Source organism: Macaca mulatta, chromosome 6 (assembly GCF_049350105.2).
Source record: "Macaca mulatta isolate MMU2019108-1 chromosome 6, T2T-MMU8v2.0, whole genome shotgun sequence".
Taxonomy (NCBI): Eukaryota; Metazoa; Chordata; class Mammalia; order Primates; family Cercopithecidae; genus Macaca; species Macaca mulatta.
This window is the reverse complement of record NC_133411.1, coordinates 33,639,695-33,663,470: the sequence shown is the minus strand read 5'-3', so window position 1 is coordinate 33,663,470 and position 23,776 is coordinate 33,639,695. Positions and strand designations below refer to the sequence as shown.

The 23,776-nt window shown below is 43.8% G+C and overlaps 1 protein-coding gene across 4 annotated transcripts in view; it reads left to right on the top strand.

Moving 5' to 3' along the window:
* The window catches only part of MTMR12 (myotubularin related protein 12), an 88,373-nt gene that overhangs the window by 30,862 nt on the left and 33,735 nt on the right, over positions 1-23,776 (top strand). For all 4 annotated transcript variants that reach the window (XM_028849145.2, XM_015139779.3, XM_028849144.2 and 1 more), the window contains 6 exon segments: positions 5,192-5,252; positions 7,808-7,950; positions 9,706-9,778; positions 10,667-10,797; positions 13,396-13,489; positions 18,950-19,079. In XM_028849145.2, coding sequence (XP_028704978.2) covers positions 5,192-5,252; positions 7,808-7,950; positions 9,706-9,778; positions 10,667-10,797; positions 13,396-13,489; positions 18,950-19,079 — 632 coding nt within the window.

Sequence of the window (23,776 nt, the reverse complement as noted above, 5' to 3'; positions counted from 1 at the left end):
TGCTAGGTAGTATTGTTTCCATTTTATTATACTGGAGGAAAGTGAAATTGACGCTCAGTTAGTTTAAATGACTTGACCAAAGTCATGTCTGTGGATGCCAGAGCCATGTTTGGGCTGTGGCCCCAGGTCGGTATTCTGTTTTTAGCGCATGCACAGAGAAAATATTGGAGAAACATACAGAAAGACAAAAACTTAAAATTATTAGTACTATGCTGCATAAAAAATACAACTTTCTACTTTAAAAAATTTTGTTTTAAGATATACATGGATACCTACCTAATATGTAGATGTAAATTCATTTTCTCCCTCAGATTTTCTACTTAGCTGGAAAAAATGAGTATTAAGTGTTCATTCTAGAAAAGTAGGGTAACTTTTAGGAAATGAAATGTCTGTGTTATGTCCTTTTAGCACTTTGGTGTCAAATGCAATGGAAATAAATTGTTTTGGAACCTTTAGAGATGTTGCTTCTTAGAATTTGTCCCTCTGGCTAGATAAAATTAATCTGAGAACAACAATTTCAGTTTTTGATTTAAAGCTGATAGGAGCATTTCTAAGCGTTTTGACCTATGAGAGCTTCATTGTACCCCCACACACCACACCCCAGTTCTTTTCTACCTCTCCTAAGGTGCCCCAGGATCATCACACATTTGAGATGATGTGCACTCTGAATGTGAACTTGGTAAGAATCCAAAGAATTGGCTTTTCAAGAACCAGTGAAGTAAAAACCACCAGACTGCCTCTCAGCAAGTCCTCAGGAGTGGCAGTTGACTTTAACGTCCATATACTTTTGTCCTGTATGTCCCCAACCCCCAGACTGTGGACTGGTACTAGTCTGTGGCAGCACTGCAGGAGGTGAATGTAGGAGTAGGGGGCAGCAGCTTTACCTCCTGAGCTCCACCTCCTGTGAGATCAGTGGCAGCATTAGTTTCTCATAGGAGCGTGAACTCTATTGTGAACTGCACATGCAAGGGATCTAGGTTGCACACTCCTTATGAGAATATAAGTAATGTCTAATGATCTGAGGTAGAACAGTTTCATCCCAAAATCATCCCCTGCCCCCCTGCCAGCAACCCCAGGTCCGTGGAAAGATTGTCTTCTGTGAAACCAATCCCTAGCTCCAAAAAGGTTGGGGACTGCTGCTGTGTGTGACAGATCCTTGAACGTGAAGTACAGTTCTCCTAACGGAATTTTTCTTACTTGTTCTGATCAATTTTGTAGTAAGAGTTTCCTTTACAAGCAATGGATGCTACACTGATTTTCTCTTTTGCAATGGGAAACTGGAGACCATGTGTGTTAGAATGGTACATAGCAGTGAAGAGTGTAGGCCGTGAGTTTAATGGGGCTTGCAGATCCTTGGTTAGTAACTTTTTTTGAGATAGGGTCTTGCTCTGTTTCCCAGGCTGGAATGCAGTGGTGCAGTCATGGCTCACTGCAGCCTTGACCTCCTGGCCTCAAGTGATCTTTTAACCTCAGCCTCCCAGGTACCTGGGACTTCAGGCTTTTGTACTACCATGCCTGGATGATATTTTAATTTTTTTGTTTGTTTTGTAGAGACGAGTCTCACTGTATTTCCTAAGCCCGTCTCAAACTCCTAGGCTCAAGCAGTCCTCCCACCTCAGCCTCCCGAAGTGTTGGGATTATAGGTGTGAGTTGCTGTGCCCAGCCATAACTTGTTTTTTTTGTTTTTTGTTTTTTTTTTTGAGACAGAGTTTCGCTCTTGTTGTCCAGGCCGGAGTGCAATGGCGCAGTCTCGGCTCACTGCAACCTCCGTCTCCCAGGTTCAAGCGATTCTCCTGCCTCAGCCTCCCGAGTAGGTGGGATTACAGACATGTACCACCACCCCAGCTAATTTTGTATTTTTAGTAGAGATGGGGTTTCTCCATGTTGGTCAGGCTGGTCTGGAACTCCTGACCTCAGGTGATCTTCCTGCCTCAGCCTTCCAAAGTGCTGGGATTACAGTCGTGAGCCACCACGCCCAGCAAGCCTAGCTCTACTAAAAATACAAAAATTAGCTGGGCTTGGTGGCAGGTGCCTGTAATCCCAGCTACTTGGGAGACTAAAGCAGGAAAATCGCTTGAACCCAGGAGGCAGAGGTTGCAGTGAGCCGAGATCACACCATGCCAGCCTGGACAACAGAGCAAGACTGCATCTCAAAAAACTAAAAATAAATAAAAGTAAAATTGTGCTTTGCTGGCTGCGGTGGCTCACACCTGTAATCCCAGCACTTTGGGAGGCCAAGTGGGTGGATCACCTGAGGTCGGGAGTTCGAGGCCAGCCTGGCCAACATGGAGAAACCCCGTCTCTACTAAAACTACAAAATTAGCCGGGCATGGTGGTGCATGCCTGTAATCCCAGCTACCTGGGAGGCTGAGGCAGGAGAATCCCTTGAACCCAGAAGGCGGAGGTTGCAGTGAGCTGAGATTGCACCATTGCACTCCAGCCTGGGCAACACGAACAAAACTCCGTCTCAAAAAAAAAAAAAAAAAAAAAAGTGCTTTAATTTAGTTCTTTGTCAATAACACGAGGAAAACTCTCAATGATAATTTTTTTTTTTTTTTTTTTTTGAGACCAGGTCTCGCTTTTGTCGCTCAGGCTGGAGTGCAGTGGCACGATCTTGGCTCACTGCAACCTCTGCCTCTGGGTTCAAGCAATTCTCCTGCTTCAGCCTCCCGAGCAGCTGGGATTACAGGTGCCCGTCACCATGCCCGGCTAATTTTTTGTATTTTTAGTAGAGACGAGATTTTGCCATGTTGGCCATGCTGGTCTCAAACTCCTGACCTCAGGTAATCTGCCCACCTAGGCCTCCTAAAGTGCCGGGATTACAGGCATGAGCCACCACACCTGGCCAAGAATTTTTAAATTACCAAAACACTCATCGCTTTTAACACGCAACAATAGTTCCTCTTGCTTAAGCCCCAGACCAATACCTCAGAATCATCTGGGGAGCTTTTTACAAAATCAGAGGGCCAGCCTGTATCCCTGCCCTATAAGTCCGCAGGCTTATGGGTGCCAGAGAGTGTTTAGATAACAAGCTCCCCATGTGATCTGACCACACTGCCTCAGACAGACTTGGTTTATTGGCATCTTATCACCTCCAATTTACACGATGCTCAAAAATGGGTTCTCAGGAAAAGCCATAACATTCTTCTTCAACCTCAGGATAGGCTGTACCCAAGTTTCTTCTAATGCCATATTTCAGTCTGAATTAACAAATTCAGAAAACTTCCCACCCAGGGCCTTCTACCAAAAAAAAAGAAAAAAAAATCTGATTTTATTTGTTGACAAAACTGGTTGTGTCTTGTAGAATTTTCCACAATCAGAATTTGACTGATTATATCCCCACTATTATTTAACATGTTTCTCTGTCCCAGTCTTTCTGATATATTGGCTGATTGCCATGGAAGTTCAAAGAGATTGAGGTTAGATATTTTGGCAAGAACGCTTCATGGATGGTGCGGTACACTTTATTAGGAGGCCTATGGTGCCTCTCTTTGTTATGTTAACAGCCGTATATGATCATTGCTTTGGTCTATTAATTCATTCATGTTTGTAATTAATTATCTTTGAATATCCAATAAATACTGAGCCCCAGATAGAGGCACTTGAATATATTTTTACTGAGAAGCAGTGACACAGAACCTGGCCTTGATTCTCTATTAGAAATGATTATATCTCTTGGCACTATCTTGTGGTTTTAGGTAACTTTGAAGGGACAAAGAATGTTCCAGCTCTCTTTACTGAGCCCTGGTGTGCTATAGATTAGCTGGATCAATACTGACTCAATACATTCATGTTTTCCTATTTTTACCTTTGGGCCTTATTCATATGTCCATATTCTCTCAAGAACACATCATCTTTTGCTTTCAACCCTTGATCCTCACTGGGAGGAGAGGAGATCATGCTGTGGCATGTTGTCTCCTTTCTTTCTTTTCTTTTTTTTTGAGACAGAGTCTCACTGTTACCCAGGCGGGAGTACAGTGACATAATCTCGACTCACTGCAACCTCTGCCCCCGGGATTCAAGTGTTTCTCCTACCCCAGCCTCCCAAGTAGCTGGGATTACAGGTGCCCGCCACCATGCCTGGCTAATTTTTGTATTTTTAGTAGAGTCGAGGTTTTGCCATGTTGGCCAGGCTGGTTTCAAACTCCTGACCTCAAGTGATCTGCCCATTTCGGCCGCCCAAAGTGCTGGGATTACAGGTTGAGCCACCACGCCGGGCCATCTCTTTTCTTTTCTTTTTTTTTTTGATGCAGTCTGGCTCTGCCGCGCAGGCTGGAGTGCAGTGGCGCGATCTTGGCTCACTGCAAGCTCCGCCTCCCGGGTTCATGCCATTCTCCTGCCTCAGGCTCCTGAGTAGCTGGGACTACAGGCGCCCTCCACCACCCTGGCTAATTTTTTGTATTTTTAGTAGAGACGGGGTTTCACTGTGTTAGCCAGGATGGTCTCCATCTCCTGACCTGGTGATCCACATGCCTTGGCCTTGCAAAGTGCTGGGATTATAGGCGTGAGTCACCGAGCCCGGCCGTTGCCATCTCTTTTGTTTGTGATTCTGCATTTGAGGAACCTTGCTTTGCTGTGTGACACTTCAAGTTGTTCCTTAGATAAGGAGAGATAAGAAGCGCCCGCCTTTCCACCTCTACTTGGGACAGCTACTAGTTATCGGTCCTAAATAATTAGTTTAATACATTAAATATCCATAACTTGGAGTTTTCTGTCTTCCTTTAGTTAAAAACGTTTTTGAAAAGTATTTAGCTTGGGCCCGGCATGGTGGCTCACACCTGTAATCCCAGCACTTTGGGAGGCCGAGGCTGGCAGATCACAAGGTCAAGAGATCAAGACCATCCTCTCCAACAAGGTGAAACCCTGTCTCCACTAAAAATACAAAAAGTTAGCTGGGCGTGGTGGCACACACCTGTAGTCCCAGCTACTCGGGAAGCTGAGACAGGAGAATCACTTGAACCTGGAAGGCAGATGTTGCAGTGAGCTGAGATCGCACCACTGCACTCTAGCCTGGCGACGGAGTGAGACTCTGTCTCAAAAAAAAAGAAAAGAAAAAAAAAGTAGCTTGTAACATAAAGGAAAAGTTCCTGAGGATATGTGATATTTTAGTGTGTATTCTGAAAGCACAGCTTAATGTTATTCATTTTAAACCCTTAAACAAAGAAAAATATCCTTTGCTCTTCTCTTTTAGGAAATTCACACAAACGAAAAGGAAGTAACAGAGAAGGAAGTAACTCTTCACTTGTTGCCAGGTAACTGTCATGTTAGCATAGTAACTCCTATGCAAGGCAAGGCCAATGATAAATTACATCATCCCTAGCCTTGCTATATTTAAACTCCTTTGTTTTCATCCTCCTACATATAACAGTAATGAATTGAACAAACATATCAAGGTTTTTAGTTCAGTAACTACACACCTGGGTCTGAGTGTTACAACATCTGCAAAGAATTTTTCTTGTTTCCTCTTCCCCCAAGCTGATGAAAATAAACCTGGGATATTCTCACTGCTTTCACAATCTAATGAGGCCTTTTTCAGGCCATTTTAATATGGCCTTTTCCAGTATGCTGATCCCCAATCTGTAGGAAATTGAGGAAAACAATTCAACTGCCATGGCCTCCCAAGGCAACTATTGGTGGGTGACTTTACCTTTTGGTCCATACCCACTTGTGCATGTGAGCACGTGTACTGGGGATGCTGGGGTTTACCAGCCCTGGGGCTGCCAGCACTTCACCCTGCAGTCATTGTGAAGGAGCCTGGATTGGTTGAATATTTTTGAGATAGAGGACAGTGACTTTAGCTTAAGTTAAGTTTTAATCATTTCCATGTTCAGGAATAGAAACTACTTGGTGGTGTATCCTCTCCATATATGGGATATTCTGTGATCCATGTATTTAATTCTTTTTCTACTTTCTTTTTCCTAATTCAAAATAGCTTTTTCAAAATAAGTTTTTTTAGGTACATTTCCCCAAAACAATACAGGCTTTATTCTGCTGCTTTTTATTTTATTCCAGTTTATTGAGGGGATATAAATCTGTGCAAGTTTCTGACTGATCTACCTTATTTGCTAAAAGAATTCTGTAACTTTTTTTGATGTTTTTAAATGTCAAAGACTTTTTTTCTATAATGATGACTTAAGCCGTCATCATTAAAAAAAATCTCCTCTTGTTTTGCCTCTTCTTGGGGTTATAGATTTGGAAATTTTATTTTTAGCTTAGCATTATGCATATTCTCCCCTCCCCTGAATTACTTCACAGTCTTATCTAGGTGTAGGTGTGCAGTGGTGAGTTCAGAGTTAACTTCTCTGAGTCTAGTTTCGTAAACTAGACAAAGATCATTTCTAGCTCCCAACTCTTGTGCTTCTAGACTCTGATCTGGTATAAACCAGCTGATTATGGCACAGCATGCTGTTTGCAGAGGGCCTCACCAGGAATGTTGTATTAGCTAGTGCATGCTAATTTCTGGTCTCTAGTACATGAGCATGGGATGGGGCTGGCCTGGTCTTGGGGAGAGCCTCACCATTAAAAGGTGTTTCACGTTGGGAGTTGAAAGCACAGGAAACCTTGCTCACATGTCTTCTCCCATGGACTTGGCAGAGACACTTTTTCTGGGACTATTTTAAACCCTAATGAGGCCCTGTCTTCATTATTTCCTTCAAACTGTGATCTCTCGAGAGGCTGACCTAGTGACTGAACCATCTTCCGGTGTTTCCTTAGTGTTTCAGCCCGAGGTAATTAACCCCTTGAAAGATGAGGGAACAACACCATAATATGTGTCCCTTCTGAGTGTCTGAAACTGTTCGTTTTCATATTGAAAGATAGACTAAATAAATTTTGAGCTAAAAAGTAAATTTAAAGATCTTGAAGGAGCTATCAAGAGGGAGATTCCAAGGAGAAGATGGTTGTCTGTTGCATGAGAAGAAAAATCTTTAGGTTTTTTTTGTTGTTGTTGTTGTTACACAACATTTATACTTAGTTTTTCATTTCCCCCGTAGTCTTCTCTTTGGCTCCTGTGCTTCCAGGTGGCAGAGAATACTGACCTATTCCCTAATCCTCATCTTTTTGACTGCAAGGAGGGATACGTTCTGTCTCCAGGGACTGCAGTTTCTCATACCAGCTGGGTGCTGCAGATGGAGCAGGAGAGGTGACGCATTGAAAGGAAATACGCTTAACTAAGAAAGAGAGGAAACACGTTTTTTCCCCACAAACCTCTGACCTCTGTTTTCCTCCCAGCGTGGAGCCAGAACAAGGGTGGTCATGCTGTGGAAGGCTGCAGCACTTCTTGGATCTATGGAAGCTGCCTGGAAGCCCCATGGCCAGGAAGGCACTGCCACTCTGTCTCAGCACTTCCAGTATTAGAAGCCGCCCCCTTTCACAGGAAAGTGGGCTTGGGATCTGCGTTTTTTAGGGCAGACTAGGGCAAGGCCATCTGTGTTCACTTAGGGTATTGCTTCTGTGGAACATCTGCTTGGGTCAAGTAATGAAAACACTAAGATTTCTGCATGAAAGTGCAGCTCAGATCATTAGTACCTATTTGGACATTTCCATTATTCCCAGTGAGAAGATAGAAATGTCCTGCATGGAGGTGTATCTGAGCCATTTCAATTTCACTTCTTGGTGGTTTCCACTCTGCCTCATCTTCTCTCCTATGTTTTTGCAGCTCCTGCCATGCTGAAAAGTGTAAAGTTCTGAAGCCCCGTGTTGTATTGTGTGTTTGTCCATATGTAAATAGGGCTGGAAAGCCTTCAGAGTTTACATATTGTGTGTTCCCTGAGAACTCTTAAGGAGGACCTGTTTTGGCTTCCATCAGGTGAACAGCTGCTTTGTGAAGCCAGCACAGTACTGAAGTATGTCCAGGAAGATTCCTGTCAGCATGGCGTCTATGGGAGGCTTGTCTGCACAGACTTCAAGATTGCCTTCTTGGGCGATGATGAATCTGCATTGGATAATGATGTATGTATGGGCTGCATTTGGCAGAGTTTGCGGGCAACAGTGCAGTTGTGGTTATGTTGTCTTTTTCTCCCAGCTTCTCAATTACTCTACCCCCTAACACACATAAACACAAAGAACAGAAATCCTGCATGTATGAACTGCATCTGGTGAAGTTTGCGGGGAATAGTACAGTTGTAGCTCTGTTGTCTTTTTTCCCCCTAGCTACTCAGTTACTCCACTTCCCACCATGCGCACCCTCCCCACCGCCCCACATAAATAAACACAAAGGACAGAGTCCTTCTCATCACTGGCCTGCTCTCTGTCTTTCAGGATCTCCTTTCAGTGGCAGGACCGTTTAGAAATTTCTCACCTGTGCCTCATGTCATACTGGCTTGCTTTTGACTTCATATGTTGACACTGTCAATTTTTAATTTTATTCTGTATTTCAGTGCAATATATACCACTCACTGGAATAACATCTTCCAAATATACTAGTTCCCCAACGTTTTCTCTATACTAAGCTCTTCCTTAAACCTAGGAACTGAGTCAGTAATGAAACCGATGGTGAATGCAGCCTTTGAACTTAGGTTCACTCTGTTTTTGTTGTGTTTTTAATTTTTTTTTTTTGAGACAGGATCTCACTCTGTCACTCAGGTTGGAGTGCAGTGGCACAGTCGTGGCTCCAATAATCCTCCCACCTCAGTCTCCTGAGTAGCTAGGACCATAGGCGTGTGTCATCACGCCTGGCTAATTTTGTTATTTTTGGTAGAGGCAGGGTTTTGCCATGTTGCCCATGCTGGTCTCGAAGTTCTGAGCTCAAGAAATCCACCTGGTTTGGCCTCCCAAAATGCTGGGATTACAGGCATGAGCCGCCTTACCCAGCTCACCTTATGTTAAATCTGAACCTGTAGCAGTGGCCTTGTGAAATTTGTTCCTACTCATGAAGAATGAGCAATTAAGTAAGGAGAGAACTGCCCATACCACTAGGAGAGCACCATATGTTAGTGGAAACCCAGCCAAGGCACGTCCTGGTCCCAGTGTGCCAACTGTCCCAGATCACCCTTGATTTTTAAAAAGTAGCACCAGTGCTGCCTCTTCCATCTGGCCTTGGGCTTGGTTCATAGTCCTGTACAAAGAGCATTCACCAGAAACTTGAATCTCTTGTTCTTCCTGAAGCTGACTTCAGGTAGCTCTGTCAATCCCCTATTCACATTTGTGTGGAGAAATGTTAACCTGTACATAACTTCCCCACACTTCTCAAAGTGATTGTGTGTGGCATGGTGGGTTTGCCTAGGAGGAGCCCAGAGATGGCATATTCTGGTCCAGGTGCGGTGGCTCTTGCCTGTAATCTCAGCACTTTGGGAGGCTGAGGCAGGTGGATTGCTTGAGCTCAGGAGTTCGAGACTGGCCTGGGCAACATGCCAAACTCATGTCTCTAAAAAACCACAAAAATTAGCTGAGAGAGGTGCTGTGTGCCTGTAGTCCCAGCTACTCAGGAGGCTGAGGTGCAAAGTTAACTTGAGCCCAAGAAGTGGAGGTTACAGTAAGCCAAGATCGCCCCACTGCACTCTAGCCTAGCCTGAGTGACAGAGCTAAACCCTGTCTCAGAATGAATCTCAGGAGCTTTTCTCACACACTTCATTGTCCCTTTTTTAGGAATGTCGCTGCATTTCCCCATTTTTCTTAATATCCAGGTAGAGAATGGTGATTTACTCTGCCTATAAATGTCTAACAGTATGCAGAGGAGTCACAGTTGTTTCCTTTTGAATCTTCTAGGAAACTCAATTTAAGAATAAGGTTGTAGGAGAAAATGACATTACACTCCACTGTGTTGATCAGATTTATGGAGGTAAGTATCTGTTTTCCCTTGGGGTGTTGGCAACCTTTGAGAGTATAGCTGATAATGATGATAATATTTTTATGACCATTTATAATTAAAAAAAATTTTTTCACATATATCATCTTGTTTAAATCTGTTTTATAGATGCTAAAATTGAGATGTATAGTGGTTTATATAGGGTCACTTAGCTAGAGGAGCTTGGATTTGAACTTGGAACCTGTTCTTTCTAATATTTCACACGATGCCATTATATGCTAGATGTTGATCAGACTTTCTGAAATCAGAGTTAGCTGTGTAGGTTTTACTTTATAGGCTGCTGTGATTAAAAGGTCTGTTGTATTGCATTAGGATGTCTTTTCTGCTGACTAAACAAGCCTCTCCTGCCAAGCCTCTCTCTGTTCCACTTCTCTATTTTTGTATTCGGGGCATCTTCAGAAATCGTTCAGTGATCGTTTATGATATTCTCAAGACTACTAGGTGCTGAGTGGGTCCAAATTCTAGGACAGTGAGGGGGTCTTAGGAGGGGTCCTAGCTGTAAACCCAGGAGCTGACTGTCATGAAAGCATGTCTCTAGTCATTTCCCTTTCATCTTTTATAAGATCAGCTTTCATAGTGGGTTTTCTTTGGGCCACCGGATTCAGTTCTGCCAACAGTGGCCAGTCTGTTCGTTCTTGTGCTTACTCCAGAGGAGTGAAGCACCCTGACTGCTCTCACAGAGCCAGGGCCCCTGCTGGAAGAGATTGGGCTTCCTTTGGCAGTCACTTAAAAGGCAGGCAGCACATTTCCTCTCATTCTTGGGAAGTATCCCTAGAAATTGATCATCGACTTCGTTTCTTTAGCATTCACTTATTGCTGTGTAACATAATTTCCCTTCCTGATTTCATTGCTGATCTGTAGTGTTTGATGAGAAAAAGAAAACTCTCTTTGGACAACTGAAGAAATACCCTGAGAAGCTCATTATCCACTGCAAAGACCTTCGAGTGTTCCAGTTTTGTCTGAGGTACACAAAGGAAGAGGAAGTCAAAAGGGTAACTAGTTGCATGTGTTTTTAGGTTTTATTTCCCATCAGGTTTTCCCCACTAGCTCTAGTTTTTGCTTACGTTGCATGAAGGTTAAAGGGAGGCTTTCACTCTGTGAACTTGAAATTGGTTGTAATCTCATATTCTTTGATTAGAATGTGAAAGGTAGTTTGATAAAGCATGCCTGTGTATCATCTTGGCACATGGTACCTTTAATACTTCAATTCATAATGTTTTTATTCCTGGAGCCACTAAATGGTGGGAGGTGGTAAACCAGGTCAAGAGGCGGTAGGGGAAAATGAAGGAAGGATGAGACAGCTAAAAGTTTATGCCTATTCTCCCACTTATGACAGTCTTTCCACAAGACGGTAGTGATGGAGAATTCCAACTTCTATGATGAGTAAATGAGTTTACCTGTGGGAGGTAGTGGTTGTGCATGGAAAGGAGGAAGTATACAGGTCAGATAAGCAAAGCCAAATAATCAGATACGCTTTTGGAGACTAAGTAAACTTAATATCCTGGTTGCCACAGCAAGTTGAGATATGCAGCTGGGTGAACTCAGAAAGTAGTTGTATCAATTTGATATTTGTTGTAATTTCTTTTTTTTTTTTTTGAGACTGAGTCTCTATCACCCAGGCTGAAGTGCAGTGGTATCCAAGATTTCTCTTATTAAGATATTGATCTTGGCCGGGCGCGGTGGCTCAAGCCTGTAATCCCAGCACTTTGGGAGGCCGAAACGGGCGGATCACGAGGTCAGGAGATCGAGAGACGATCCCCGCTAACACGGTGAAACCCCGTCTCTACTAAAAAATACAAAAAAATAGCCGGGCGAGGTGGCGGGCGCCTGTAGTTCCAGCTACTCGGGAGGCTGAGGCCGGAGAATGGCGTGAACCCGGGAGGCGGAGCTTGCAGTGAGCTGAGATCCGGCCACTGCACTCCAGCCTGGGTGACAGAGCAAGACTCCGTCTCAAAAAAAAAAAAAAAAAAAAAAAAAAAAAAGATATTGATCTCAGACTTTTCCCTCTGATGGTATAAATACATCAGGGGAAACCTAGCAGGAGGCCTGTTCATGTATATTGTCTTGGCTACAGTGAGTTTGCACACTTAGTGGTAACTCCTTAATTTTCTTTAAGAGAGTGTGGTAGTTCAGTTAGAATAATAAACATGACTGGTATCTATTCTGAGCAAGAAAAGAATAGTATAGATACAGAAAATTTCCTGAGAAGACAGGAACTTCAGTTCGAACAATGGTTTTAGTCACTTTTCCAAATACACTTTAGTTTCACACGGTAGACAAACAGAAAGTGTGATAGATTGATTTCTTTCTCTTATCTTCCATAAGAAGGTCCTAAAGGCCTCAACAATGGATCAGAACAGCTGTGTCTTGGTTATCATCCGATATCAGTTGTAAGTCTTTGACATGTCAGAGTTTTGGAGTATCTGACTTAATGTGGCACTTATCTTTTTTAGCACTTTGTTTTTGAGAAATTAGACTATGTTTTAAAATTTTCCCTAGAAATTAAGAGTTCTTAGAAAACCTGACAAACGGGGCTGGGCACGGTGGCCAATGCTTGCAATCCCAGCACTTTGGGAGGCCAAGGTGGGTGGATCACCTGAGGTCGGGTGTTCGAGACCAGCCTGACCAACATGGCGAAACCCTGTCTCTACTAAAAATACAAAAAACTAGCTGGCATGGTAGCACATGCCTGTATTTGCAGCTACTCAAGAGGCTGAGGTGGAAGAATCGCTTGAACCCAGGAGGCGGAGGTTGCAATAAGCAACAAGAGTGAAACTCTGTCTCAAAAATAATAATAACAATAACAGGCCAGGCAGGGTGGTTCACGCCTGTAATTCCAGCACTTTGGTAGGCTGAGGCAGGTAGATCAGTTGAGGTCAGGAGTTCGAGACCAGCCTGGCCAACATGGTGAAACCCCGTCTCTACTAAAAATACAAAGATTAGTTGGGCATGATGATGCAGACCTGTAATCCCAGCTACTCTGGAGGCTGAGGCAGGAGAATCGCTTGAACCCAGGAGGTGGAGGTTGCAATGAGCAACAAGAGTGAAACTCTGTCTCAAAAATAATAATAGGCCAGGCATGGTGGTTCATGCCTGTAATTCCAGCACTTTGGGAGGCTGAGGCAGGTAGATCACTTGAGGTCAGGAGTTCGAGACCAGCCTGGCCAACATGGCGAAACCCCGTCTCTAAAAATACAAAGATTAGTCGAGCATGATGATGCAGACCTGTAATCCCAGCTACTCTAGGTGAGGCAGGAGAATTGCTTGAACCCAGGAGGCGTAGGTTGCAATGAGCCAAGATCGTGCCACTGCACTCCAGCCTGGAGCAGAGTGAGACTCTGTCTCAGAAAAAAGAAAAAAATAAATAATAAAAATTTTTAAAAAGAAAGAAAACCTGACAAAATGGTAGTGTCCTGTTGATTTGGCATTATTCCAAAAACTAATGTCATAGATACAGATCTCAAATGAGAATTAATGTGTGATCCATTGGAACCTTTTGGCATGACTGAGAACCTAGACACCTTGACTCTTGTCTCTTAGTGTTTATCTGTCAAAAGTGTAACTATATCCATTGTTCGGTTTTTTTTTAGATTGTCAGTGGCATAATTCATCATACCCAGGCTCCTAAACTGCTTAAACGATTGTTTCTGTTTTCCTATGCGACTGCTGCACAAATCAATACAGGTAAATATCTTCTGGGTTCTAATTTGAGGGTAAGCAGAAGCCTTCCAATTCCCACCTGAAGCCAGTGGGGGAAAACCCATCTATGGGTTGTTTTGTTTTTTTGTGTCTCCTCTACCAGTTGGTCACCCCTTGCTTGAGTGATTCATTCAGATATCTACATTTTCTTTCCTGTGATTTTCTTTTTTTTTTTAAAGATGGAGTCTTGCTTTGTAGCCCAGGCTGGAGTGCAATGGCGTGATTTCCGCCCACTGCAATCTCTACCTCCCAGGTTCAAGCAGTTCTCATGCCTCAGCCTCCTGAATAACTGGGATTACAGATGCCCACCACCATGACTGACTAATTTTTATATTTTTAGTAGAGATGGGGTTTTTCCATGTTGGCCGGGCTGGTTCCAAACTCCTGACCTCAAGTGATCCATCCACCTTGGCCTCCCAAAGTACTGAGATTACAGGTGTGAACCACTGGGCCAGGCCTCCTGTGATCTTTGTTTACCTTCTTTTAGGTTTGTTTGCTTGCTTTTTGCAAGGGATTGTTTGATTGGTTACATCTTAAGAAAGATTAGATCAAGGTCTGGGTACAGTGGCTCACGCCTATAATCCCAGCCCTTTGGGAAGCTGAGGTGGGTGGATCATGAGGTCAGGAGATGAAGACCATCCTGGCCAACATGGTGAAACCCTGTCTCTACTAAAAATACAAAAATCAACTGGGCATGGTGGCGTGCGCTTGTAATCCCAGCTACTTGAGAGACTGAGGCAGGAGACTCGCTTGAACCTGGGAGATGGAGGTTGCAGTGTGCCAAGATTGTACCACTGCACTCCAGCCTGGCAATAGAACGAGACTCCGTCTCAAAAAAAAAAAAGAACAATAAGATCAATATATTATAACTAGGAATATGAGACTATAGGGAAACAAAGTTGAGAAACGTTTAAAATAACCATGTTTGTCCCTGGTTTCTTTTTTCTATTTAAATATACTTGATTTTATTTCATAAGACTAGAGAGAATTTCTTGCATTCTAGGAGTTTTTAAACAACCAGAGCATACTTTATAGCAAATATTTTAGGGGGAATGGGACAGTTATACATAAGAAAAGCACATCCAGCAACTAATTTAGTAAGACAAAACTTAAAGTTCCCAGTGTTTTTCATTCAGTTTGGTGAAAAAGAGAGCAATCTTTTAAGAACAAAACTCTGGGTCATCTGAATTAGCCATTAACAATGCCTAGCATTGGATGTGTTTTCACAGATGTCTGTTTTCTTCTTGTTCTTTCGCCTCAGTCTGTTCACTTGTTCTGTCCATTATTCTTTTTTTTTTTTTTTTTGAGATGGAGTCTCCCACTGTCGCCCAGGCTGGAGTACAGTGGTGTGATCTTGGCTCACTGCAACCTCCGCCTCATGGATTCAAGCAGTTCTCCCACATCAGCCTCCCAAGGAGCTGGGATTACAAGCACACACCACCACGCCCGGCTAATTTTTGTATTTTTAGTAGAGACAGGGTTTCACCTTGTTGGCCAGGATGGTCTTGAACTCCTCATCTCAGGTGATCCACCCGCCTCAGCCTCCCAAAGTGATGGGATTACAGGTTCAAGGACCTGTTCGTTATTCCTTTTTTTTTTTTTCTTAAAGACAGGGTCTTCCTCTGTCGCCCAGGCTGGAGTGTGCTGGCATGATCTTGGCTCACTACAACCTCTGCTTCCCAGGTTCAAGCAATTCTCCTGCCTCAGCCTCCTGAGTAGCTGGGATTACAGGTGTGTGCCACCACACCCAGCTAATTTTTTTGTATTTTTAGTAGAGATGGCGTTTCACCATGTTGGCCAGGCTGGTCTCGAACTCCTGACCTTGTAATCCTCCTGCCTTGGCCCTCCAAAGTGCTGGGATTACAGGTATGAGCCACCTCGCCCGGCTCCTTCCATTACTCTTAACATGAAGTTGATGTTGAATGATCCTGAGTCCTATGTAGTTTTTGTCAGGGAAGTGGCAGCGTTTTTTTGTTGTTGTTGGTTTTTTTGTTTTTTTTTTTTTTTTGAGACAAGTCTCACACTGTCACCCAGGCTGGAGTGCAGTGACGGGATCTCAGGTCACTGCAACCTCCACCTCGCAGGTTCAAGTGATTCTCCTGCCTCAGCCTCCTGAGTAGCTAGGATTATAGGCACATGCCACTACGCCTGGCAAATTTTTGTATTTTTGGTAGAGACAGGGTTTCACTATGTGGGCCAGGCTGGTTTCGAACTCCTGACCTCAAGTGATCTGCCTGCCTTGGCCTCCCAAAGTGCTGGGATTACAGGCATGAGCCACCATGCCCAGCCTAGGAGTTTCTTTTAAAAGCACACAAGGCTTTGTCATTAGGCTTTCTGGAAGGTAGGGTTGCTTTGTCACTATCCATTCTTTTAGTAAATATGTATTGACTGCTTGCTGTGAGCCAAGCTCTGTGGGTATATGGAGATAAACAGGACTAAATCCCTGCCCTCAAGAAGTGTAAAGTCAAAAAAAAAAAAAAAAAAAAAAAAGCGTAAAGTCATATAGGAGAGGAAGCTGAGTGATGTGTCCTCTGTGGAGGCACCCACCCTCTGGGGGTGGGTGGACTATTGGGGGAGAAGCCTGGGCCTTAGTAGATAGTGGAGCATCTGGTAGGCTTAAAGGAGTATTTTGGGCAGAAGGATTGGCGTGTACAGAGATGTAGCTATCTCATAGAGCATGCTGCATTTTGGGAGCTATGGTGATTTCATAGAAAAGGTATAGATAGGTTTTGGTGTCCATTTGACCTGTGTTCAAATCCTGGCCTTGCTGCTTTCTAGCTGTGTGATCCTGGGGATGACACTTAACTCTGTTAAGATAAGAAAACTTCTGCTTTATTTTAAAAATAGCAGCATTAAGTCTTGTGAGAACTATAAATTATTAATGGCTGGCACATAAGGTGCAGTCATTAATTGGGAGTTAATTGAGAGTAAAACTGCATATTACTGAGGACGGATTATGCTCAGAGAATTAACACTGACATAAAATACACTTCCCAGTAATTTTAGGTTGAACATAAAATTTGTCCCTTAATTCATTAAGTTTATCTTTGTGAATGACAGATTTTTACTGTAGTTATGTAAACAAGTGCTGATTAACTGGGTGCTGACTTAGAGTTTGTGGCAGTAAGACATATACAAAGATGACTTGTTGATCACTATAATTTGTATAAACATTTATTGAGTGCAAATTTGCAAAATCATGTTCTCCTTTCAGGAATTCTGATTTTCCTTGTATCCTGATTTTTGTTCTGTACCCAGCATAGGACACTTTCTCAGCCTGCCAACGTATGTGGATCAGCATGCCAAAACCCTTACCTTGATCGACCTTGGCAGTTTCATTACCTTCTGGTGGCTTTTTGCGCCAGAGGCCCAGGACATGTATTAATAGCATCTTTCATTCTGATTTAGTTCCACTCTTCTACTTCCTTCCAGCCCTCATTTTTTTTGAGAAGTAAAGGTTATAACTCATAGATGCTAATTGACCAAATAGCTTTTTCATTGAATAGGGGTTTGTAGAGGTGGGTGCTTTGCAATTTGATGCCTTTAATTATTCCCTGGCTTCATAATTCACAAATGTGTTTAGGTTGGAAGGTCCTAAATGCTTATGACATGGCATTTTAGGGAAGGACTTGGCTTGTATTGCCTAGAAGATGGCCTACTGTGGTAAATGGGAATGTGATTACTACTTTATATCCATGGGGAATTTTTTTTTTTTTTTGGTGGGATTTGGAGGGGCAGGATTAGAACTTTACAGAAATTTCTTCTATAGTTTCCTGGGTTTGAATCCCAGTTCCATTACTGCCTAGCTTTGTGACATAGGCAAGTTACTTGACCTTTCTGCACCATATCTGTAAAATGGAGGAAATGATCATACCTGTCGTATTATCTATTCTATAGGGTTGTAAGGATTGAGTTAATGAAATGTAATATAGGCTGGGCACAGTGGCGCATGCCTGTAATCCCAGCACTTTGGGAGGGCGAGGTGGGTGGATCATGAGGTCAGGAGTTCAAGACCAGCCCTACTAAAATGGGGAAACCCCCGCCTCTACTAAAAATACAAAAATTAGCCAGGCGTGTTGGTGGGTGCCTGTAATCCCAGCTACTCAGGAGGCTGAGGCAGGAGAATCGCTTGAACCTGGGAGGCAGAGGTTGCAGTGAGCCGAGATCGCACCACTGCACTCCAGCCTGGGCAAAAGAACGAGACTCCGTCTCAAAAAAAAAAAAAGGTGTTATGTTCAGAACAGTACCCAGTAAGTGCTATATAAGCACTAACTATTATCATCATCATTATTCTTATTTTTGCTATGATTGGTTTTATTAAAAGGAGCTGGGGTAATTTTTGTAAACGCTTTGTTTTTCCCAGAAGGCTTGGTTTTTTAGATGTGCAAAGACTTGAACTATTTGTGATAGAAGTTGTGTATATACTCAAGACTATTGTGGTACATGTGTAAATACCCGGCAAGCAGTGCTGTGGCTTGGGAGAAGACCAAGGACAATCTGCTAGTCTGCAAGAGCAGTGCTCCAGGGCATTTTATCCTAGTAGGTAGTGGCAGGGCTGGGTTGGGGATAGAAGTATGTGCCCATAACCATGATTCAGCCCTCGGCTAGCAGGCCCTGATCCTCACCATGGCTATCATCTGTTTATGACCTTCAGTGACCAGTTGTCACACTAGACAAATCCTCTTACAAGCAGTGCATCTTCAAACTGAAGGAGGATTTACATTGAAGAGCCTGAGATAATATTCAAATTAGTTGGCCGTCTTATGCACACATTGGCAGGGCTAAAAATATTTTGTCACTTTAGCATTTGTGCCAAGCCTATATTTTAGTGCTTCACATGATCTTCTTGTGTTATATAAATTAACTCATGATCAGATGACTAGAAATGCAGCTATAAATTACTTTTCCAAGGAGTGGAACTCAGTTCCTACAATGTAAAAAGACTGAGCTGGCCGGGTGTGATGGCTCACTCCTGTAATCCCAGCACTTGGGGAGGCTGAGGCAGGTGGATCACTTGAGGTCAGGAGTTTGAGACCAACCTGGCCAACATGGTGAAACCGCATCTCTACTAAAAATACAAAAATTAGCCTATGTGGTGGTGCGTGCCTGTAGTCCCAGCTGCTCAGGAGGCTGAGGCAGGAGAATCACTTTAACCCAGGAGGAGGAGGTTGCAGTGAGCCAAGATGGCGCCACAGGCCACTGCACTCTGGCAGGGGCAATAGAGTAAGACTCCATCTCAAAAAAAAAAAAAAACAGAGACTCAGTCATAATTTTGGATTCATGACAAAAAATGGAACAAGGTTGGGATTAAGCAATCAATTTATTCTGCTTGGATAAAAATGGGCTTAGTGGAGGAAACCAAAACCTAAGGAGGGACTGTCACATAATGAAAATACCAGTGCTTCATGGAAGGATTTTATTGTCTTTTACATTTTGTTCTCTTAGTCACTGATCCCAAGAACCATACCATAATGTTTGACACACTTAAGGACTGGTGTTGGGAACTGGAACGGACCAAAGGCAACATGAAATACAAAGCAGTGAGTGTCAACGAAGGTTATAAAGTCTGTGAGAGGTAAGCTTTCCATGCTGGGCACATGCTGTACAATTCACCCATTGAAAGTGTTCATTGTTTTTTAGTATATTCAGAGTTGTGCAGTCATTACCACAGTCAGTTTAGAACATTTTCATCATCCCAAAAAGGAACTCCATACCCATTGACTGTCACTCCCCATTTTCCCTGAATGCCTCTCTGTTCCTCCCCAGCCCTAGACAACCACTAATCTACTTTCTGTCACTGTAAACTTGCCTATTGTGAACATTTCATATAAATGGAATCATATCATATGTGATCTTTTGTGACTTGCTTCTTTCACTTAGCATGATGTTTTCCAAGTTTATTTATTTTGCAGCTTGTATCAGAATTTCATTCTTTTTTATTCCTAATATTCCATACTGTGGATATATTTAATTTATCCATCTATTAGTTGATGGACAATTGGGTTATTTTCACTTTTTGCCTCTTTGAATAACGTGTTTTTGTTTTTTGTTTTTGTTTAAGACAGGGTCTCGCTCTGACACCCATGCTGCATCATGCTGGAGTGCAGTGGTGCCATCTCAGCTCACTGGAACCTCTGCCTCGGCTCAAGTGATTCTCCTACCTCAGCCTCCTGAGTAGCTGGGACCATAGGCGTGCACCACCATGCCTGTCTAATTTTTCTGTTTATTGTAGAGATGGGGTTTCACTGTGTTCCCCAGGCTGGTTTTGAACTCCTGGGCTCAAGCGATCCTCTTACCTCGGCCTCCCAAACTTCTAGACTTACAGGCATGAGCCATCGTGCCTGGCCATGAATGATATTAATATGAACATTCAATTACAAATTTTTGTGTAGATGTATGTTTTTATTTTTCTTGGGTATACTACCTAGAAGTGGACTGCCAGATCCTGTGGAAATTTGTGTTTACCCTTTTGAGGAACTTACAGACTTTTTCACAGAGACGGTGCCATTTTACATTCCTACCAACAGTGTGTGAGAGTTTATTTCTCCACATCAATACTAGCTTTTTATTACGTACTTATTTATTTATTCATTTTAAGACAGAGTCTCTCTCTGTCCCCCAGGCTGGAGTGCAGTGGCGTGATCACAGCTCACTGCAGCCTCTACCTCCTGGTATCAAATGATCCTTGCACTTCAGCCCCCTGAGTATCTGGGACTACAAGTGTGCACTACCAAACCCGGGCTAATTTTTGTATTTTTTGCAGAGACTGGGATCTCGATATGTTGTCCAGGCTGGTCTCAAACTCCTGGACTCAAACCATCCTCCCACCTCAGGCTCCCAAAGTGCTGGGATTACAGGCATGAGCTACTGTGCCCAGCCATTCTAGGTTTTTAAAGAAAATCTTCAAGTGTCTCTTAAATACTCAAAAATGAATTTGTATATTTGTATCTTTTTATTGTTGTTGCCATTATTGTATCTCTAAGTGTAAAACTTAAAAAAAGCATGTCTGAATTTATATTGTATATTTTCTTCCCTGTTTTTTTTTTTTTGAGACGGAGTCTTGTTCTGTCACCCAGGTTGGAATGCAGTGGTGCGATCTCAGCTCCCTGCAAGCTCCGCCACCTGGGTTCACGCCATTCTCCTGCCTCAGCCTCCCGAGTAGCTGAGACTACAGGCGCCCGCCACCACGCCCGGCTAATTTTTTGTATTTTTAGTAGAGATGGGGTTTCACCGTGGTCTCGATCTCCTGATCTTGTGATCCACCCACCTTGGCCTCCCAAAGTGTTGAGATTGCAGGCGTGAGCCACCGTGCCCTACCTTTTTTTTTTTTTTTTTTCGGAGATGGAGTCTTGCTCTGTCGCCCAGGCTGGGGTGCAGTGGCGCAATCTCAGCCCACTGCAAGCTCTGTCTCCCGGGTTCACGCCATTCTCCTGCCTCTGCTTTCAGAGTAGCTGGGACTATAGGCGCCTGCCACCACACCTGGCTAATTTTTTGTATTTTTGGTAGAGACAGGTTTTCACCCTATTAGCCAGGATGGTCTCGATCTCCTGACCTCGTGATCCGCCCTCCTCGGCCTCCCAAAGTGCCAGGATTACAGGCGTGAGCCATTGCACCCGGCCTTTTTCTTCCCTCTTATTGAGCACTTCTTTTATTCATTCAACAAAAATTTTTGAGTGCCTACCATGTACTTGGCAGTGTCCTAGCTATTAAGAGATGGCAGCAATCAACAGGGCACCTGAAGACCTCTGCCCTCCTGGAGCTATCATTCTGGAGGGAGGAAGATGATGGTAGAATAAAGAAGTAAATTATAACATGTTAAAAGATAAGTGCTGTGGAGAAAAACAGATCCAGCACTTGGTTAGGGAGTGCTGGAGGTGATGATGGGAGGGTCAGTCGGGAAGGTTTTGCATGATGAGAGTAAGGTTTTGCGTGGTAGCTCGTGAGCATAGGAAAGTGAAGGAAGTGAAAGGCTGAGTCAGAGGACACCCGAGGGAGGAGCATTCCAAGTGAAGGGAGGAATAAGGGCAAAGGCCTGTGTGAGGAACAGCAAGTAGCCCAGGGGTGGAAGAGGAGCAAGCAAAGGAGAGGAGTGGGAGATAATGGGTCCAGAGACTTTGTTGGGAGGACAGTGAGAGGGAGGCTGAGCAGAGGCAGATATGATCTGACCTACATTTTTTGTTTGTTTGTTTGTTTGTTTTTAAGACTAGAGTCTCACTCTGTCACCCAGGCTGAAGTGCAGTGGCGTGATCTCGGCTCACCACAACCTCTGCCTCCTGGGTTCAAGTGATTCTCCTGCCTCAGCCTCTTCAGTAGCTGAGATTATAGGCACCTGCCACCATGCCCCGTTAATTTTTGTATTTTAAGTAGAGACGGGGTTTCACCATGTTGGCCAGGCTGATCTTGAACTCCTGACCTCAACTGATCTGCCTGCCTCGGCCTCCCAAAGTGCTGGGATTACACATGTGAGCCACTGCGCCTGGCTGACCTACATTTTTAAAGCATGACTGTATAATCTGTTTTCAGAAGCTTGAATATTACCATTTTGGAACATACTCCCTAACACCCTATTAACAGATTCATACAACTTTGTATTTTTGTGGAGCTCTTTGTATTATGGTTCTGATAGGCCTCTTCAGTAATCAGTTTTGATTTTGATCATTCTCAACATTTACAAGGTTGCTGCCACTGGCCCCCCTCGCCACTGCCCTGCAGTCCCTTCACAATGTGAGCTGTGGTGATGGTGGGGAAGGGCCTGCCAGGGTCCTGACCCCTACCAAGGACCTCATTATCAGCCACACCCTGTTCTTTTCTCTTTGCCGGTTTTAAAGCTTGAAAGGATAAAGCTAGCCCTTGCTCAGAAAGAAGTTAGAAACCCCTGCTCCTAGGAGATAATAGTTTGTAATAAGATGTTGATACTAACATAAGTTCCCAGAATTGTTTTTAAAAAACATCCTGGCACATACTAATTAGTTGGCGTTTGCATAGGTGTTAGCATGTTAGAAATATACAGGAAAAGCTCTGTGATTTGTTTCCCCCTGGACCACTGTAGTCTCTGCTCCATGGTGTCCCCCATCCACTGGTGCCCCAGCATCCATTCTCCATGTCGCATGCCAAGCAGGCTACTCCACACACCTCTCATGGCACTTGTCCCCAGCTTCAGTGGCTTCCTGCTGTTCTTGGTATAGAACAGAGCCCTCAACAAGCACTCTCAAGGCCCTTTATGGTTTGACTGAAGCTTTGTGTCCCACCCCTCTGGCCATACTGACCTCCCTGCCACAAGTCTTGCCCGCAGGCTCCTGTCTGGAAGTCCTTTTTGCTTCTAGCTGCACAAGTATAATTAACTCCACTTCATCAGTTGGATCTTACCCCAGCTACCGCTTTTTTTTTTTTTTTTTTTTTTTTGGAGACTGAGTCTCACTCTGTCACCCAGGCTGGAGTACAGTGGTATGATCTCGGCTCACTGCAACCTCTGCTTCCCAGGTTCAAGCGATTCTCCTGCCTCAGCCTCCTGAGTATCTGGGATTATAGGCGTGTGCCACCATGCCCAGCTAATTTTTGTATTTTTAGTAGAGATGGGGTTTCACCATGTTGGCCAGGCTGGTTTTGAACTCCTGACCTCAAGTGATCTGCCCGCCTCAGCCTCCCAAAGTGCTGGGATTACAGGCTTGAGCCACTGTGCCCAGCCCCAGGTACCACTTTCTTTGCCAGCTTTCCCAAGACTAAGTCAGATGTCCTTCTGAGTTTTCATTGCTCTGTCTGCCCCTCTTCACAGCACTCCCTGCAATGGCAAGTTTGTTGTTATTTTGTATCATTTGGTTAATGTGAGTTTCTGCAGCCTACAGCTCCGTGAAGTTAAAGGATGCTGTTTTTGCACATTGTTATATCCTCAGTACCCAGCCCGGTGGCTGGCTTCTAAGAGAAGCTCAATAAATAGGAGAAAGAAGGAAAAGCCCTCTTTGTGTTTAGAGGGGGACCTGCAGTCAGTCTGGGTAAGAACAAGGAACTATCTACTTCACTTTCCCACAAGGTCAGAGCTGGCTATTTCGGTGCCACAGGTGTCTTCTCTTTCTCATTCTTCTCCTCGCCTTTCTCTCATCCCGCTTCCCTGTAAACGCATAGGATGGTATGTGGCCTTGTGGAGTGTGTACCACACAGAGGGACCTAGGAAGTGTTTGCAGGCACAGGAAGACACTGCTGTTCTGGGAGGTTGTGCCTGAGTAGATACACAACTTTCCATGAGTAAAGTCATCTTGTATTTGCAGGGACTGTTTA